The sequence below is a fragment of the Anastrepha obliqua genome, chromosome 3 (assembly GCF_027943255.1).
Source record: "Anastrepha obliqua isolate idAnaObli1 chromosome 3, idAnaObli1_1.0, whole genome shotgun sequence".
Lineage (NCBI taxonomy): Eukaryota > Metazoa > Arthropoda > Insecta > Diptera > Tephritidae > Anastrepha > Anastrepha obliqua.
Window position 1 is genome coordinate 40218815 of NC_072894.1, and position 17703 is coordinate 40236517.

Consider the following 17703-nt stretch of genomic DNA (forward strand, 5'->3'; position numbering starts at 1 on the left):
TCTCTCTTAAGCGGACACCTACGGAACTGGCATATTTGTTATGGGAGAGTTATCCGCTCAAGAAAAAAAAATAAAAAAAATTCTTAAGTATTTGTGGTATGTACTGAAAAAAGTGTCCACTTCTGGATAGTACAGTACCTATATATGAAAAAAACGGATATTGTCTTATGTGAAAAACCAACTATTTTTAACTAAGTGAGAATTCGTAATATGAGTTGTAGTGTACTTTGCGAACGACACTTATGACACCTTTGTGAATGCCCCAATAAAAGGCGAAAGGTTTAAATTGAAACATACATAAAACAAGCTTTGGGCTCAAATTTGATTTACTTTTGTCTTATTTTCCAAAAATTGGGTGCGACTGTTTTTAGGACCCACGCTGTATTTTCTGAATTCGAATACTAATTTTTGATTTTAAACATGATGATTTGATAAAAACCCAATCGTCCAAATTTTTCGACAACTACTGCATAGAGTTTAAAGAAATATTGGATGTCGATGAAACTGCGTCAAATTCTCGCTGGTTTCTTGCCAAGATAACAGAAACAAACTATTGATGCCAGTGATATTCTGTTCACTAGACAGGGCTAGTTTACTGGGGCGACAGCCTTTGGTCGGGAAAAAACCCAAGTCATCCCGGTAACGTAGAACCGGCTGCCATCTAACACCTCTCTCCCTCTGAACCCAACCTGTCGAAACAGCATATTTCCTGGGCCTACCTTTAGATGAGCCTGACGAAGGCGACCGGTGATATACCTTACACTGACGGGGCTTCTAGTACTGCTACAACAACAACAAAAATTGATGCCAGTGATCGTCCATCATCCCACACAACGGACTGTTCAACTTTCGCAATTACGCCCTCGTCTTTCAGCATATAAAAGCTAACATCAACGTAGAAAGCGGTATTAATCACAAATGAAAAAAAAATTAAAAAAGAATTAAAACAAAAAAAATTAACCTTTGAAATCGCCGACGCAGGGAGGATATTGCTTACGTATGTATCTAACTGCTTAATACAGCATACTGATCTACGGAGGAAGCAAGGCTTTAATTTGTGTTTTTGATGCATTGCTTAAGCAAAATTCCAAACCCCTTATCTACTTAGTCTTGCCATATATTGTGACAAATTTTGCAATGCATTACGGCGAGAAAAAATTCGTACAAAAAAGTTCCGTTTTTTTTGCTTTTGTTCGTATGCATTGTCGCCTCATAAATTATACTTAGTTTCGTGGCATATTTCGCTTGTTAACAAGAGAGTGGGGAGCTAAGGAAGATCGCATTGCAAAAGTGTGGTAAAACTGCAAGACAGATTTACAAATGGCTGAAAAATCGAGAATATTTGTTTACCGCACGACCAATCGTTTTTTCCACATGTCTGAAGTGACAGACAGAAAAAGAAGTGGTCGTTGTCGCGTGGTTCGAACCAGTGCAGCCCCTTAGTATCCCTTAGAAAATCATGTCCATTAATGTATCGACCAGATCCATGTCAAGACTAATTAGAGATAATCTTCACGTGAAAATGTTCCGTCGCTCAACTGCTCATCTTTTGACAAGGCGCTTGAAGAAAATTAGACTCGACAGATGCAAGCAGCTTGTTCGGTGACACGAAGTCAACGGCGATGAAAATATTATTTTTACTGATGAGAAGAATTTCACTGTTGAACAAGTTTTTAAAGAGCAAAACGACAAAATCTATGCTAAAACTTAAAAAAACATCGTGTTAAGACTGGGGCAAAAGTGTACCAAGAGAATGTTTTAGAAGGCATGGTGAAGCAGTTGAGCAGTACTCTCTTTAATGGGGTGCGTTAGATCTTCAAGGAAGATTCCGATCCAATCCATAAGGCAAAAATCATCCGGCAATGGATTGACCCGCAGAAGATTGGCGCTCTGGTAGTCCAAATCTGAATCCATTGGTCTACAGTTTGTGGTTAGAATTGGAGAGCATGGCCTCTCGAAGACCTCACAGAAATTTGGCGAGTCTCAAACAATCTTTGGTTCGAGCAGCGACGTCAATATCCATGGAAACCGTACGTGCTGCAATAGCTGAATGGCCTAATCGTTTGACGGCTTCTGTAAAAGCAAATGGTGACCATTTCGAATGAAAAAATTAAAAAGTTTTTCTTTAATATTTACATGATCAAATAAAACTTACTTCATTAAAAAATGTATTATAATTTCATATCTATAACGGACTTAACTTGTAACAGAACTTATGGCAGGACTAAGCATACAACAAGTCGAAATTCCACTGAATTTAGAAATTTCTGGCACTCAGCTTTGCATTCATCAAAAATAATAGGAAATGAATATAATTAATTAAATGATTGAATTACCAAAAATTCTATATAAAACATTTATTGTACTAAAAATGTATTAAATGCATTTTGAATATGAAAAAATGAAAAAAAAAAACTACAAAAACAAAACAAAATAAAAAATACACCAAAATGTAAAGATCTTATTGTAGTTCATTCGCTTTCGAAATGTTTGAATTTGTTGCAGGTAACGGCGTTTTAGTTGAATTTGGGAAATTTCCACTTCCTCCACTCATGCGCTCTGCAAAGCGCTTAAAAATATTTGAACCGAAATTTAGACTCGAGTTACTACGACTTGCGATACGTCGCAAGGAAACTTCAGAAACGTCTGCATCGTACTCGGCGTAAGAAGTGTTGGTGGAAGTGGAAGAGGAGGTCACAGCAGCATTTGTATCGACGGAGTTAGTGCTGCCAAATGTGCTCGTAAAACTCCGTCTAAGGCGGCCTACACTACCGGCCACAGGTGTGGAACCACAGCTGCTTGTAGAGTTGGCAGAAGCAATGGAACGATCACAGATACAACGAAACCTTTCACATTGAGGGCATAAAAGTGCCTTATCCAACTAAAAAAAAAAGACACAGAAACTATGATGCGGCATTGCGTGGTTTTAAGCATATTGAGAGTAAAAAGTAATGTTAGCGTTTTCCAATGGTCACTGGGATAGTAAGAAGTGAAGAGTGAACGGAAACAAAAATTATTGGATGCAATACAAACTGTTAGTACAGAACGAATGTGTTTCGCATAGTAGATCTTTCAGACTTATACAAAGAAAACATTTGTGTTAGCATACTTGCAAGCGTACATATTACTTTACTATAAGTACATTGAACGGATTATAAACTATGAAACCATTAAGGTATATAATCAGACATAAGTAGTTTGAACTTACATTCAATTTCCGAAGCATATCCGCAACAATGTTTAGAGCAGTTGTACGAGAACCGGGCGTCATTGCGTTGCCATTGAGTAAATTAGTTGAATCTGAAAGGGGTTTTTCTAAAATTGAGTTATAGGCACATATTCATACACAATATAATACTACGTACATATAAAATAGTATTACAATAAATTGAAAATTCATGCCTACGGACACACACAAACAGCACAACTACTTTTTCGTTTAGCTTCTGTACTTAGCTTGAGATGTAAAATAACTTATAGAAGCAGTTAAATAATATGCATTTAATCAATCTTGTACAAAGAATAAAAAATAAAATATGTGGTTATTTCCAATTGTTATTACATTTGAGCAGTGTTGCTTAAAAACTAAATAAAGTATTGAAGATAAAACTTTCATATTTTCACATAAAGATGGATTTTTTACGTTACATCACAAATCAGATAAATCTTCAAACATTATAAATATTCGGTTTCGGAGCTATCATTAATCGTAAATTATGAATATTGTCATTTACAGTATTATACTTAAAAGTAGCCGAACATGTTTGTGTGTTTCAGCTTTAAGAAATTGGTATTTATTAACTCTGTCTTATTTTTGATCTTTTTAATTTGGATTTTGCTGTAAACTTTATGAATTTTATGCCACATTTCCTAGATCGTAAAACACCTAATATCTTACTTTTTAAAGAATGATGTTCACCATAATTGGGTATAACTGTTGTGCTGTTATTTAAATTATTTGTAAGGCTGGTATTGCTGAGGCTAGTCTTATTCAGACTGGTATTATTGGGGCTGATGGTATCATGCGCAATGTCACTGTCCTTTATAGCGCCAATTGGTACAACTGTGGACAGTGTTGTCGATTCTGATAAGTTACTAACTGAACCATTTAACGGGTTACGCGTTTTTACATTCAGTTCTTGTTTTAAGTCTGAAACGATAAAAATACATAAGTTAAAGAAATATCTAATTTATTAAAATAATAAATGATGTGTTTTAGGATGAGCTCTTTTCGCAAGATAAATTCTTCTTTTTGTCCTTGTGCTTGTAAAAAAACATAAAACATTTCGCATTAAATTGTATGCCCTGCTTTTGGAGTGAAAGTCCTCCGGGGACCGGAAACGAGAACCCGGCTGGCGTGGTAACATTGAGTCGATAGTTGAGGGGATTTTACATGCCGAAAATGGCATGGATATACTGAAAAATGGTTAGATATGTCAAAGCTCCTAAGATAAGCTTTCAATGCCCGAAGGGGAGAAATCTACGAACCGAAACGGTTGCTTCGACAATCGGTTCTAAAGTGTTTTCCAATAAGAGGTGTTATTTTGATATTCAAAGAAAAATGTAACTTTTTAATATAAACGATCGGATGTTTATTTCATTATAAAGAGGAAGTGGAAAATAACATCAGGCAAATGACCACCACGGCGATGCTTACAGGACAGTATCCTTTTCATGAAATTTTCCATAACCGAATTGCAAAGTGACTGCCCTATGTCCTCGATAGCCTCACGAATTCCATATTTGAGGTCTTGAATCGACCCTGGCTGTTGGCGTAGGCCTTCATGTGGCCCCAAAGAAAAAAATCACAAGGTCTTTAATCGCAAGATCTCGATGGCCAATTGTGATCACCTCTTCGAGAGATAACACGGTCCGAAAACTTTTCCGGTAAAAGTCAAAGATTTCGTTGCTTGTGTGGCACGTAGCGCCCTCTTGTTGAAAATAAACGTTGTCCAGATCAATACCACTCCATTTCGGCCATAAAGAATCATAAATCATCTCTCGATAGCACCGAATAACACCCATTATTGGAAAACCCTTTACATCACCGGAATGACCCTGAATAAAGCCCCGACATTGTCATATCCCAAAAATGTTCAAATAATGTTTTGTGCTATAACATCAAAAACAACAACAACGTTGCCGAAATAATACGAACGTAAGTTTGCATAATCAACAAAGATATGCTACTTTTATGGTGGAATGCTACCAAAAACTCAGTGATTTAAGTGAATTGCGAAAAGCGCGTCAGTTCAAAATTCACATATTTATAAATTAAAATCAAAATTCGCCCCCATTTTACCTCTTGTTTCATCCATGAGTCTTTGTAGCTTCTCTTGCAGCATTTCCTTTTCATCCATCTCCATTTCAAGAAGTGCATTTTTTTCATAAGCTTTATCCAACATTCTTTCAAAGTCTGCAATGCTTTCGTTGAGTATACGATGTGCCCTTTCGAGATCATCGTTCTTTTGTTCCAACTGTCGCAGGTACACTTTCAGAGTATCTCGTTCATTTTTCAAATTTTCCAATTGTCTCTCTGTATTGGCTAATTCAATGCCATGGGACTGTAATTTGAGCTGAAACAATACTCTTCCAATAAAAAAGCAATACATTTTGCAATGATTCCATCGCATACCTTTAAGGATTCATTTTCCTTCTCAAGTGAAGAAAGTGTCGATCTGAGATCTTTGATTATACCCTGTTTTTGATCAAGTGTAGCATCCATTTCCGCCTCCATCTGTCGTGACTGTTCCACGTATTCGTCGTATTCCTGTTTCACATCTGTCCATCTAAAAATGAAATATACGTTAATAAGTTAAACCGAATAAATATGTTAAAAAATACGCCTACTCTTTGTGATAAAGTTTTGCGCGTTCTTTCCAATACCGACATTCATCCTCAACACTGTTGAACATTGGAGGAGACTCCATCGCTGGCTATGAAGCTGCAAAACAGGCTGTGCGATATATATATTTAATCAGAAAGACTAGTTGGAACCTCCCCTATATTTTTTTTTGTAGCTTTCGGTTGCTTTCTACACGCATATGTTGTCTGAATAGCCACTTTCACACTATTTGACGTTCTTCCTCAGTTGTTCTTTATCAACAATTTTTCTAAAAAAAATTGTTCAAGTTCTTTTCACTCCGCTATTAGAAAAAATACACATTTCTGAAATTAAAATAATTTGCGAAAAATCAATTAGTTAACAAGTGTGCGAAAAATCTGAATTTCCCTCAATTTGATTTGTCCCCACTAGTTATATTGTATACTTTCTGTGTTTGTATTTTCCTAAGCCAACGACGGCGTCGACGCTGGCGTAACATCGACATCGACGACTGCGGAAGAGTTCGAACGACGAAGGCTGGATGTCCAATGAAATCATCGTCGACTTTTTCAAAACTGGTTTACCCACTTTATACTTACAAAAACCCTTATGAACTGTGTGAAAATGTGAAACTTTATACGAAACTTACATTTTGAAAACAGCTTTTTTTAAATACAGCAGGCTTGTGTTCAGAAAATACTCAAAATAAAAGTGCGTCAGAATTCGTTAAATATTGTGTTTGCACCAAAATGCCAAAACTGTAGTTCAGTATTGCCAGATTAAACGTAAACACGAAGTTTTGTCCAAGGCAAATCGAATATCGAAGGTGTCGCCTTCTGAAAACCGATACTTTATTCTTCGTCATTTTGACAATGGTAGTATACAAGATTGCGCATTCCGAACTAGCCGTGTCGTAAGAGCCCAATAAACAAACAAACGGAAGGGGAATTACTTGTTTGTGGAGAAGAAGAGTATGCAAAAGTAATGGGAACAACCAAACAAAACAAATTATATACACACACACACAAGGCGATCTTGTATTCTATCATTCTTGGTTGATAAGCGTATGTATATAAGCAGAGGTACACGCACATACGGTATTCAGTCCTAAGTTGAACGTGTGAAAAAGTAAACGAAAATTAAACCAATAAATTGACTCACTAAAGCAAGCAAATTATATTACCTCTAATTTGTAACTTTTATTTACCAATCTTGTGATCGAACTCAAAGAAATTATTGTGGGACATTTTATTTGAATATGAAACGTAACAAATTCGTAACAATTGGTGCCTGACTCGGGATTGTTGAATAAAGTCCCATATGTCATATATATCATGCTGCTGAACGGATGTACCTTGGATTTGGTTAAAAGGACTCTAGGACAGGCGAAGTTTGAGTCATAGAATCTGCTGAGGAGACGGCGAACATAAACGTGTGAAAAACACTAGTGAGAACGAGACACGAGTGTTTCAATAAGAGTACTAAATGATTTGAAGCCATCAGTTATTTTGGATAAAGGAGCTGTAAGTGGGAAATGTCGCACTGTAGAAAGTTTTGTAAACTGCGATGGACCCCAACAGGAAAGTGGAAAATTCCGGGAAGCTAGAAAAAACCCCCAACTTCATAAGGACTTAGTTGCATGAAGTAAGAGGGCTAGAGGGGACGTAAGCTAAAAGAAGAGAAATAAGGTTACATATTCCACGGCGATTGTGCACATAAAATATGCAGAGACACTTCGTCAAGTTCCACGTCGAGTTCCACTGGCAAAGCGCAAAGAAACAAATCAGATAATCCAAGATATGCAGCAAAGTGGAGTTAATGATCCATAAATAAACCCGTAGAGTTCAGCGGTTGTGTTGGTTAAAAAAAGAAAGAGATAGTAGCATAGCACCCGGGTTTTTGTAGATTATAGAAAGCAAAATGAAGTCACGAAATAAATTCCACTTTCGAACCTTTATCCGGTGCGATATCGTTTTCCACGCTTGATTTAAAAAGTGGTTACTGGCAGGTGGAAATTGAGGATTGCGATCGTGGGAAGGCAGCCTTCAGCTTAGGAGATGGGTTGTGTCAGTTTTCAGTGATACCATTCTGATTTGGATCGCACCGCAAACCTTTGAGTGCCTGATGGAGCGTGTGCTAAGGGGACTCCACTGGAAAAAATGTTTGGTCTGTCTAAATGACCCCATCATTATCGGTCAATATTTTAACGACCATCTGGAAAACTTGGAAGAAGCACAATTCCAGCAACTGAGATACCTTCTTTGTGCTGCACCTATGTTAGCTTGGCTTCACTATGGAACGAAAGAAATACAAAAGGGGCACAACTCAAAATTTTCCACACTCGAGCTTGACTTGTTTACAGTAGCACAGAAAACAAACTATGTGACATATCACGCTGAAATTTGCCATGTAAGCTTATAACAGTCCTACCAAAAAACAAAAAATTTATTTTTGCCATATGTCATCCGCGGACCGTTTTATTGATAACGTCTCGTTCATATTTGAGCTTCTGCTCATTTTGAGTTGTGACCCTTTTGTATTTAGGGTGCGATATGTTAGCGTATCCGGTCGCGGAAGAAAAGTTCGTTGTAGATACAGACGTTAGCACATGCGGAATAGGAGGAGTACTGTCACAGATCATTAATGGAAAGAAAAAGTCATCGCATATAATATCAAAGTCTTCAGGAAGTCCGAAATTAATTATTACGTGACTAGACGGGAACTGTTAGCTGTGGTTGAGTGCGTACAGTGCGTTGAGTTAAGAACAGACCATGCAGTATTGAGACGGTTACTCCAGTTGAAGCATCCGGAAGAACAAATTGCCTCACGGATCGAAAAGCTGCAAAATTACGACTTCGAGATTGAGCATTGGAAAGAGGAACAACATGCAAATGTTGATGCACTATCTCGGCGACTTTGGCTTATGGAGTGTAATAGTACGTTCACATATAAGTAGATCAACTACTTTTTTGTGCTTAACTCCCAATCCGTAATTAAAAAGCGAGATTTCCCTCACAAAATTTCTTTCCCAAAATCTGAGATTATAAAATGATCCTAGATAATAACCATACTTTTTGACATACAACTCTGTGTTTTCTGTGTAATAGATCATTATTTTTACGAGTGTAAAGAAAAACGTCAAAGTAAAAACTAAAGAAAGCAGGTTTGTAGACATAATTCATAACACAATTCATTGGTTAGGCATCATTAACTATGCGTTTATATAACAGAAAAAAGCGTGTCTCCTCTTATTACTTATTATAAAATCTAATATCCAATTTCGAATGCGTATTGCTGCTATAATTTTTTGAAACCTCTGTAAACATGGTTTACGTATTTCCTCCTCCAACTGTTTATTACTAGCAACCAATTGCGCAATTAAATTAGCTTTTCCCTCTCCTTGTCTTTTCTGCATATCGTTAATAATAATTAAACAAACAAAAAACACCGAAATAGTCCACCAATAGAATTTCAATATTCAGTTTCATTTCAAATTAAACCTTTCACAACAATAGTGGCACCTGATTGTCAATTTTGGTAATCTGCCATATGTGGACTTTGGTAATTAATGCATATGTGAACGTACTGTAAGGTTACTAAACCATGTAAGCATACCCTTATCTTTGTTTCTTCAAACCGTTGCATTGTAATGCAACGCTGTGCAAGTTACTTCGCTACTTTTGGGAGGATTTCGACTAGCTCTCAAAAATATTGCAGAAAAATTGGTAAATAAGAATTTAAAAACCTCACGAAAACTAAATAGTCAAAAATAATAGTTCAAGTGTATATAGTTGCAAAAATAAGCCCTTAAATATGTTTATTTTGCCGACAAAACCGGAAAGCAAATTTCACAATTTATGACGGGAATGGAGAACTAGGGAATTAAAACATTTTGACAAACAAAGAATTGGTGAAACATGAAGACAAGAAGTGACGAACATGATATACAAAAAGGAAAAACAACAATAGCAATGAACGCAGTTTTTAGTGCAAGAGGAATGTATGTGCGCATATAGTTATTAAATGAAGGGAAATTGAAATCGGCATAGCCAAGCAATCGTATGTCAGTAGTTGCTGATTTAATAGAAATAGGAGTAAGAAGGGGTAGACAATGATGAATTGAACAGCGCAATTGTAAGGGAACTGTAAGGAAAAATGAAGAACTTCCAACCACTGGTTGTGCCGCTTTAACGAATTTATTTCTTACTTGCATTCAAATGCAATTAAAAGCTGTGGAAAATCCCCATTTCATAACATTTAAATTTGAGCTGCTTTAAAATTTAAATAATATTCAGAATATACATATATATTTCATAGTTGCAACAGTAAACAGCTGAGAACAAAAAAGGGCACGTAGTTGAACACAAAGAGCTGGAATCGACCAGAAGTCATCGGGAGTAGAAACAGCTGAAATAACTATTATAGGCCAGTGTGCAATACAGTGATCGGTAGTTTGATTAAAAATATTGTGAATATCCGGATTAGTGATTCTAAATTTAATTAGGTTTACGTACATCGGATTTATTTGGTGCTGTTATAAATTATGGCTGATCCCGAGAAACAGAGCCTCATTAACAATGAAGAGACCAATAATACCTATACCAATACCCAGCCGGCTGTTGTTACCGGCAGTCTAGGCGACAGCGGCGAGGGAGGCCCTGTTATGTCCGCAGATGCCAATTCAGCCGAAGGTAATTATGTTTTAATAATTTGATGTATCTATATGCTATTAATGTAATTAAGTTCATTAAACCCGGTACTGGATGGTAATCTGTGCAACGTAGATGCTGCACACATAAACAAATTCCAAATGAACTGTAAAAGAAGCGACCACAATGCAGTCATAGAAACCCCATAAGTGTGCAATCGTAGACTTGTTAGAGGTGATAAGGGTGTGGGTGGTGTCAGATTTGTGAATGCTTTTCCTATTGCATGAAGTTATTCAAATGTGTTTTTTTAGTATTTGTTAAGTACAATGGTTAGTTTTGTGCTGCATATACTATGTGTAATCAGCTATAGCTTCATAACTGCAAGATTTTCTTATGTTGCCTCTCAAGTTGAATGCAAAAGCATAATTGTCCATAACCTTTATACTGCACAATTTATATTTTAATATAAAATTTTACAACTTCATTATAGAAAAGTGTGATTACGAAATGACATATGTGGGTATATATGTATATAATATTTTATATACATAGCTTCATTTGGATGCGCCTTATCACAAAATGTCCTCGTCAATTTATCAATATTCCTTGTTTTGAAATTATCACAATTAACATGCCCATTGTATTTATATTCATAAAAGTGTGGTATCTCACACACTTCGTGTGACTCATTCTCCATGCCCATTGTGATGTCCAGCTGTTTTGCGAAATGCTATCAGCGTACATTGTTTATATATAAATAATTAATATGTAACGTGAATGCTTCTATAAGCACGAAAAGCGATCGGTGCGCCGCCTGCGATCCTTCCCTATTCCTAATTCAATCTGGGTGGTGCAGTATGCTCAATTTTTATAGAGCTAGGCCAAGCCTTGACCCCGGCTGAGTGGGGTTTATTAAATGGACATGATGAATGAGAATCTAGTTTGGAGACGTTGCTACAATAGCGTTATTGAAATGCGTATAAATGAAGATATTTTTACGTGTACCTAGTCTTGCCGCTTTTTATACACTTTTTAAAATTATATGTGCTTACGCAAACAATTCAAAAGAAACCCGCTGCTTTGAAGACGCAAAACATAAAGCGATAGTCAGTCAGCATTGACATAGATTTCTATCTCTTTTACCAAAGTAATGTACTAAGTTTTCAATGAAGCAATTTCATTCATCCCATACCAACTATTCAGCCAGATACTCATACTCGTATACCCATATTCGTTTGCATTTGCGGTTTGAAACTGTCTCGAGACTCAGTTTTCACATACCATTCGATGCGAATCATCTGCCATGTATTTGTTCTACAGAAAAGGTATAGGATTTATTTGTTCAATAGAGCTCAACATTGTACATCTTTTATTATTACTGCATCTGTTATTAATATTACCTATATTTTAGGAGGTGTATCGCAAGCAAATGTACCATTTGTGGGTCCGGATGAAGTGCCACCACCGTATCAGGCCAACACTGGCACCGGTGTGCCAATGGTTACATGTCGCGTATGCCAAAATATGATCGATATCACAACAAAACGAGACCAGCACGTGGTGAAGTGCAGTCATTGCAATGAAGCAACGGTATGGATAAAAGAAACATTGAATATTGAATCATATATTTAGACTGGCACTTTCTGTTCATCATATTTTTTCAGCCAATACGCAATGCTCCTCCAGGCAAGAAGTACGTGCGTTGCCCATGTAATTGTCTGTTGATTTGCAAGAGCTCATCGCAGCGTATTGCTTGTCCTCGGCCCAATTGCAAACGTATCATTAATTTAGCACCCAGTCCGGTAACGCCACCCGTACCGGCTATGCCCGGCATGTGCCGTGTTACTTGTGGCCATTGTTCAGATACGTTTTTGGTATGTAACTCACCTTTTTACTGTATTTAAAAGTGCTGTAAATGCAAATTTTTTTCAGTTTAACACGTTTCACAATGCTCTGGCGCGTTGCCCACATTGCAGGAAAGTATCATCTGTTGGTTCGCGTTTCGCCTGTGGACGAGGTATATTGTTCGCTATACTTGGACTGTTATTCCTAATTGCGGGCATAGGTATTACTGTTGGCACGTATAAATATGCACAGGTAAGGTTTGTTCATTTTATGCATACAGTCATGTGAAAAATAATAGGGACACTTACTTTAAAATATTTCAAAACCTAACTCTGTTGGTCAGAATTAATAATTTAATTTCTTGTTCCGTTATCAAAGCGCACATATTTTGCGTCATTGAATAATTGTTGATCATTTGGTCATGAATATTAAATAACTCTATAGTTTATTTTGAAATGTTGTGGGTTTTCAATATCTGTAAAGTTTAAGGGGTTATATACCTTGTGGTCCGGTGAAATTAGCGAAAGTTGGGTTTTTTTTAAAGATATGTATATTAGCAATAATTTTATTGTATAAAAGTTTTTATTATTGGATATTACAATGTTTAAAGAAAAAAAAAAGGCTTCGTTTGTGTAAAAATATTTAAAAATGGCGGAGTTATGGCGTTTTCCCCCAAGACCCTTTTTTTTGGAAGAGGCTTGCGGTGGACGCGATTCAAGTCCACCAAGTCAACTGAAATCAAAAAATCGAAAAGATTTCATTAGTATAGGGTTATATCTTCTTAGTGAACGATCAATATATTAAATATTTTGATTTTTGTGAAAATAGGAACATGTTTTTAAAAAACTCCACTTCTACAGTCCTAAAATTGGCATTAAAAAATTCATATCTGCAAAATAAAAATTTATACATAAAAAGTTGATCGTTCACTAAGAGGCGACATCAATTACGAACAATTAAAAAAAAAATTATAAAAATCGGTTGAATACTTTTTTTGCAATCGCGTCCACCGCAAAAGCATTTTTGGAAAAACACGTTTTTGAGATAATCGCGTTTAAAGTTTCAAGTTTAGTTACGTTACGTTGTGACGACGCACAATTTAAAACGCTGTAACTTTCGATCTATTGCTCAGATCTCTATGAAATTTTTGGAAAATGTTCTCAAGGGATTGTACTTTATGATAAAGAAATAAAATTTATTTTGATTTTTTTGAAAAACACAAGGTATATAACCCCTTAAAGGTATCAAGGTAAAGGCAAATCTAAAGTATACATATAGGTAGTCCTGGCATAGGTTTTGTTACAAGTTAAGTCCGTTATAGATATGAAATTATAATACTTTTTTTAATGGGGTTAGTTTTATTTAATCATGAAAATATTAAAAAAAAAATGTTGCTTTTACACAAACCTTCGAACGATTAGGCCATTCAGCTTTTGCGGCGCGTACGGTTTCCATGGATATTGACGTCGCTGTTCGAAGTAAAGATTGTTTGATACTCTCCAAATTTCCGTGAGGTCTTAGATAGGTCATGTTCTCCAATTCTAACCACAAACTGTAGTCCAATGGATTCAGATCTGAACTTCCAGATGGTGAATGTTCTGCGGCTATGAACCCAGGAATATTGTTTTTTAGCCAGTGCTGGATTTTTGCCTTATGGGCTGGAGCGGAATCTTGTTGGAAGATCCAACGCTTTCCATTGAAGAGAGTACTGCTCAACTGCTTCTCCATGCCTTCTAAGACATCTTTCTGGTACACTTTTGCCTCGGCCTTAACCCTTTTCTCGCAGAAATGAAGAGATGTAACGCCTTTACCAGACACTCTCCACCAAACCATTACAAAGGCTGCATGGTGGCCACGCTGAACCCTCGGTTAGCATAGATTTTGTCGTTTTGGTTATAAAAACTTCTACAACAGTGAATTTTTTCGCATCTGTGAAAAGAATATTTTCATAGCCGTTAACCGCATGCCACCGAAGAAGCTGCTTGCATCTGTCGACGTGAGGCTTTCATTCGAAGATCATCTCTAATTAATCTTGGCATGGATCTGATCGATACATTAATGAATGTCCCGTACATGATTTTCTGCTTTTTAAGGGGATTTCTACGAATTCTTTCCCGAGCAGCTTTTATGGCTGCACTGGTTCTAATTACTCGAGAACGACCACTTCCTTTTCAGTCTATCACTTCAGACGTTTGGGAAAAACGATTGATCGTGCAGTAAATAATAATTCGCGAAATATTAAGTTTTTTCAGCAATTTGTAAATCTGCAATCACTGCAATGCGATTTTTCTTAGCTCCCCACTCCCTTGTTAACAAGCGAAATTTGTCACGAAACTAGGTATAATTTATGAGTAGACAATGCATACGAACAAAAGCAAAAATAACGAATTTGTTCTCGCCATATGCATTGTAAAATTTGTCACAGAATTTATGGCAAGACGAAGTAGTATAAATTAAATCGATACAGGAGATAATTACAATTACAATTACATTTATTGAACTATTTTGCGTGTCGATGGGTGTTTCCGCAGGACAACGACCCGAAGCACATTTCGAAGCTGGCCAAGAAATGGTTCACGGAATTTGAGTATTTTCTTTTATAATTTTAATAATATTATATTTCAAAATAAAAAAAACTACTCAGAAATCATTGTATGTATTGTTCGAAGGCCCAAGCAGCTAGTGTGCTCTTTTTTTGTTTTTAAGTTAGTGTAATATTTTATATTATTCTAATAAATAATAATAATAATAATATTTGTTTTCCTGGGATATATCGCAATACGTCCCTATTATTTTTCACATGACTGTAAATATGTATCTATTATATATTATATGCTTACATATTTTGCATTAATGCATGTTTTGTGTCTCTTACAGGATCACGGTGGTATTATCATTGCATACATCGGTCTATTTATGATTGCAGCCTTTTTATTTGCACGTTCAGTTTACTATTTCCGTTTAAAAGTAAGCGCCATAGATGGTCCAATGTAAGGGCATATTTAGATGTTTTTTTATCATTCCTTTTGATATTAACAAAACAAATAAACAAACAACATACACACGTATATTCATATAAAGAACGCCAGAAGGAGGGAAGTACGTTAACAGCAAAAAAAAAAAATTAGAAAAGAAAATATACTGCATATTACAGACCACATTGAAAGAAAATTTAAACTAAAGCAAAATTCACAACACGTGCACTCTAAAATGTATTATTCACGGCGCGAAATAAATATGCAATCAGAGGAAGTTGCTTTATAATGAAAAACGAAAATCGTGTGTATGAAATAACTACAATAAACTATTAAAATTTGGGAAAATATGTAAACGTAATGTCAACAAGTAATATAAATAAGTGCTAAGGCATTGCAAATGTTAGCAAAAAGCTATAATATTAAATAAAAAACATGCATTCTATAAACTCTTTGTATAACAGTTAAGGAATGCTCAGCAATTTTGTGGCACTATGAGAAAGCACAAAATGTAGTCTACGAGTATATTCAATATTATATTAATCAAAATCCAACATTTTATAATGTGTAGACTACTTTTTTATGTGGATAATTCATAGTCTTACTAGCGAGCTCTTCTTCTTTGTTAGGTTAAATGTCGGCCTGTAGCACTCTGCTGTATAATTTATTTGTAATTGTCCTTTTGTTTTTGCTTACATATTCCCTATTATTACTTCATCATGAGTTATGTTTGTTTCTCTCTGTTTATGTTTGTGAAAATTCGTATTCTCTGGCTAAATTACAAAGCTCTGCGCTGCGTACATGATAACATATATATATAATCGTATATATATATATATATATATATATATATCCGCTTCCGTTGCAAATCATTGTAGATTGGAAACCTTACAAATATAAAATAAAAAAATACGTGTTGATAATTTGAACGCATGTAAAGTTGTCTCAACGCTGGTGAACGAAATTGGTTAATTAACCTATAATTATTTGGGCCACTCAACTATAATAATATTTATAGCAAATAAAAAAAATAGCAATTAGGAGTCCCTAGTTTCTCAAACGGTTCACGCAAAAAATAAATGAACAAAAGCGGTCAAAGTAGGAAAAAAAGCGAATGAACAGGAAAGCAAATCTGATTTCTATAAAAAACATTTAATATTTACAAATACGATTAAATGAAATATTATGGAACTTATACAATTATATTTAGATTATTACGATATACTGTAAATAAATGAAAGTAAAACCAAGGAAAATGTTTGTTATGGCAACAAAGGTAGCGATACACATATAATATCCACCCAGGAAGCATGGACCAAGGACCGTTTTCACGACAACCGGATTGAAGCTTCAGCAGCATCATAAAAAAAGCGATGTGGATTGTTTTATGTTGTTACAATAACAATGATTACAGTTTTAGTGCACACCGAACCCGAAGAAAAATTACTTTACACTTCAAAGTACATTTGAACTGTTCCCACGTCAGTCGGGCCTACGTGAACGGAATGATCAGCATTTCTCGTACATGTATGGGGAATGTTTCTGCTGCTACAACAACAACAACAAAACTTTATATCTATTAACTTATTTAAATTATACACCCGTTTTTTCAGCCAACAATTTCAATAATTTGTAATGCGGTATTGGTGGAAATGCTATATTCATTCGTCGCGCAAGTAGTGCCCCAACGACAGCATCCCTGAACCTTTATTCAGTCTCTGTTGATGTGAAATGTTGTTGTTGTAGCAGCATAAACATTCCCCATACTTACATACGGTGAATGCTGCTGGAGTGACAGTCCTTGGCCGGATATAAATCCGGGTCGTTTCGGTAACGTAGAACCGACTGTCGTGGGAACGATGTGAGATCTCATTGCCAAGCTCTTGCTCTACCCATTCGTCTTCAACCAGTTTTTGGCGTTAAAATATCTCAAATTTTTCAATGAACCTATATAACATATCTATAGTATGTCAAGAATTAGTTCTATTCGCCGCTTCCCCGCTCGCTATCTTTATGCTCGATAAACTTCACGAAAAATTTTCATGCAAAAGCAACAACAAAGTTATTGAGCAAGTTCCGCCGCTAGCGAGTATGGATATACCTCATTAAACTGGTATAACTCACTGTCGTACAAACACTTGTAATTTAAGGCAACTCTATACCAGCGTCCCTCATCCATTCGCTACTTGCAAACTCTTGGCGAAAAGAAGAGGCCTATAGAAAATAAAGTAAAATTTTTGACTTGTATAGCAAAAAATAGCACTCTTTATTTATTTTTGGCACTGATTCATATTTATTCACCGCATTTAAAGAGAGTTAATAAAAAAAGTAAAATTATTTTGAAAAACAACAACTAAAGCAACAAAAACAAATAACATACTATTTCGACACTGTCAATAAACTGTTTTTA

At 35.8% G+C, this 17703-nt stretch overlaps 2 protein-coding genes across 6 annotated transcripts; one reads left to right on the forward strand and one right to left on the reverse strand.

Annotated features, from left to right (window-relative positions):
- Positions 1 to 2453: 2453 nt before the first annotated feature.
- Positions 2454 to 6593, reverse strand: LOC129240774 (nuclear distribution protein nudE homolog). Of its 3 annotated transcripts, none has more exons than XM_054876754.1 (7): positions 6474 to 6593; positions 5851 to 6168; positions 5636 to 5789; positions 5303 to 5576; positions 3899 to 4150; positions 3209 to 3300; positions 2454 to 2881 (listed from the first exon to the last, which is right to left on the reverse strand). In XM_054876754.1, the coding sequence occupies exons 2-7, from the start codon at positions 5928 to 5930 to the stop codon at positions 2462 to 2464; spliced, it is 1272 nt and encodes a 423-aa protein (XP_054732729.1). In that variant the 5' UTR covers positions 5931 to 6168; positions 6474 to 6593; the 3' UTR covers positions 2454 to 2461. The 3 variants fall into 3 exon arrangements, with proteins under 3 accessions (XP_054732729.1, XP_054732727.1, XP_054732728.1); XM_054876752.1 differs by having other exon boundaries at positions 3209 to 3315; XM_054876753.1 differs by having other exon boundaries at positions 3209 to 3315; positions 6424 to 6585.
- A 2867-nt stretch (positions 6594 to 9460) lies between these two features.
- On the forward strand, positions 9461 to 16543 carry LOC129241589 (type 1 phosphatidylinositol 4,5-bisphosphate 4-phosphatase-like). Of its 3 annotated transcripts, none has more exons than XM_054878012.1 (7): positions 9461 to 9549; positions 10142 to 10272; positions 10329 to 10515; positions 11885 to 12063; positions 12138 to 12347; positions 12406 to 12570; positions 15196 to 16543. In XM_054878012.1, exons 3-7 carry the CDS (start codon positions 10368 to 10370, stop codon positions 15310 to 15312), a joined length of 819 nt encoding a protein of 272 aa, XP_054733987.1. In that variant the 5' UTR covers positions 9461 to 9549; positions 10142 to 10272; positions 10329 to 10367; the 3' UTR covers positions 15313 to 16543. The 3 variants fall into 3 exon arrangements, with proteins under 3 accessions (XP_054733987.1, XP_054733988.1, XP_054733986.1); XM_054878011.1 differs by lacking the exon at positions 9461 to 9549 and adding an exon at positions 9875 to 9969; XM_054878013.1 differs by lacking the exon at positions 10142 to 10272 and having other exon boundaries at positions 9477 to 9549.
- The last annotated feature ends 1160 nt before the right edge of the window (positions 16544 to 17703 follow it).

Excerpts from the sequence above, each read along its gene's own strand:
- LOC129240774 (XM_054876752.1), bottom strand. The coding sequence starts at position 5,930 with ATGGAGTCTCCTCCAATGTTCAACAGTGTTGAGGATGAATGTCGGTAT. Across the intron at positions 5,790-5,850 it reads GCAAAACTTTATCACAAAGA|ATGGACAGATGTGAAACAGG; the intron begins GTAGGCGTATTT and ends TTTCATTTTTAG. Across the intron at positions 2,882-3,208 it reads ATATGCTTCGGAAATTGAAT|TTGGATAAGGCACTTTTATG; the intron begins GTAAGTTCAAAC and ends TTTTTTTTTTAG.
- LOC129241589 (XM_054878012.1), top strand. The coding sequence starts at position 10,368 with ATGGCTGATCCCGAGAAACAGAGCCTCATTAACAATGAAGAGACCAAT. Across the intron at positions 10,516-11,884 it reads AGATGCCAATTCAGCCGAAG|GAGGTGTATCGCAAGCAAAT; the intron begins GTAATTATGTTT and ends CCTATATTTTAG. Across the intron at positions 12,348-12,405 it reads ATTGTTCAGATACGTTTTTG|TTTAACACGTTTCACAATGC; the intron begins GTATGTAACTCA and ends AATTTTTTTCAG.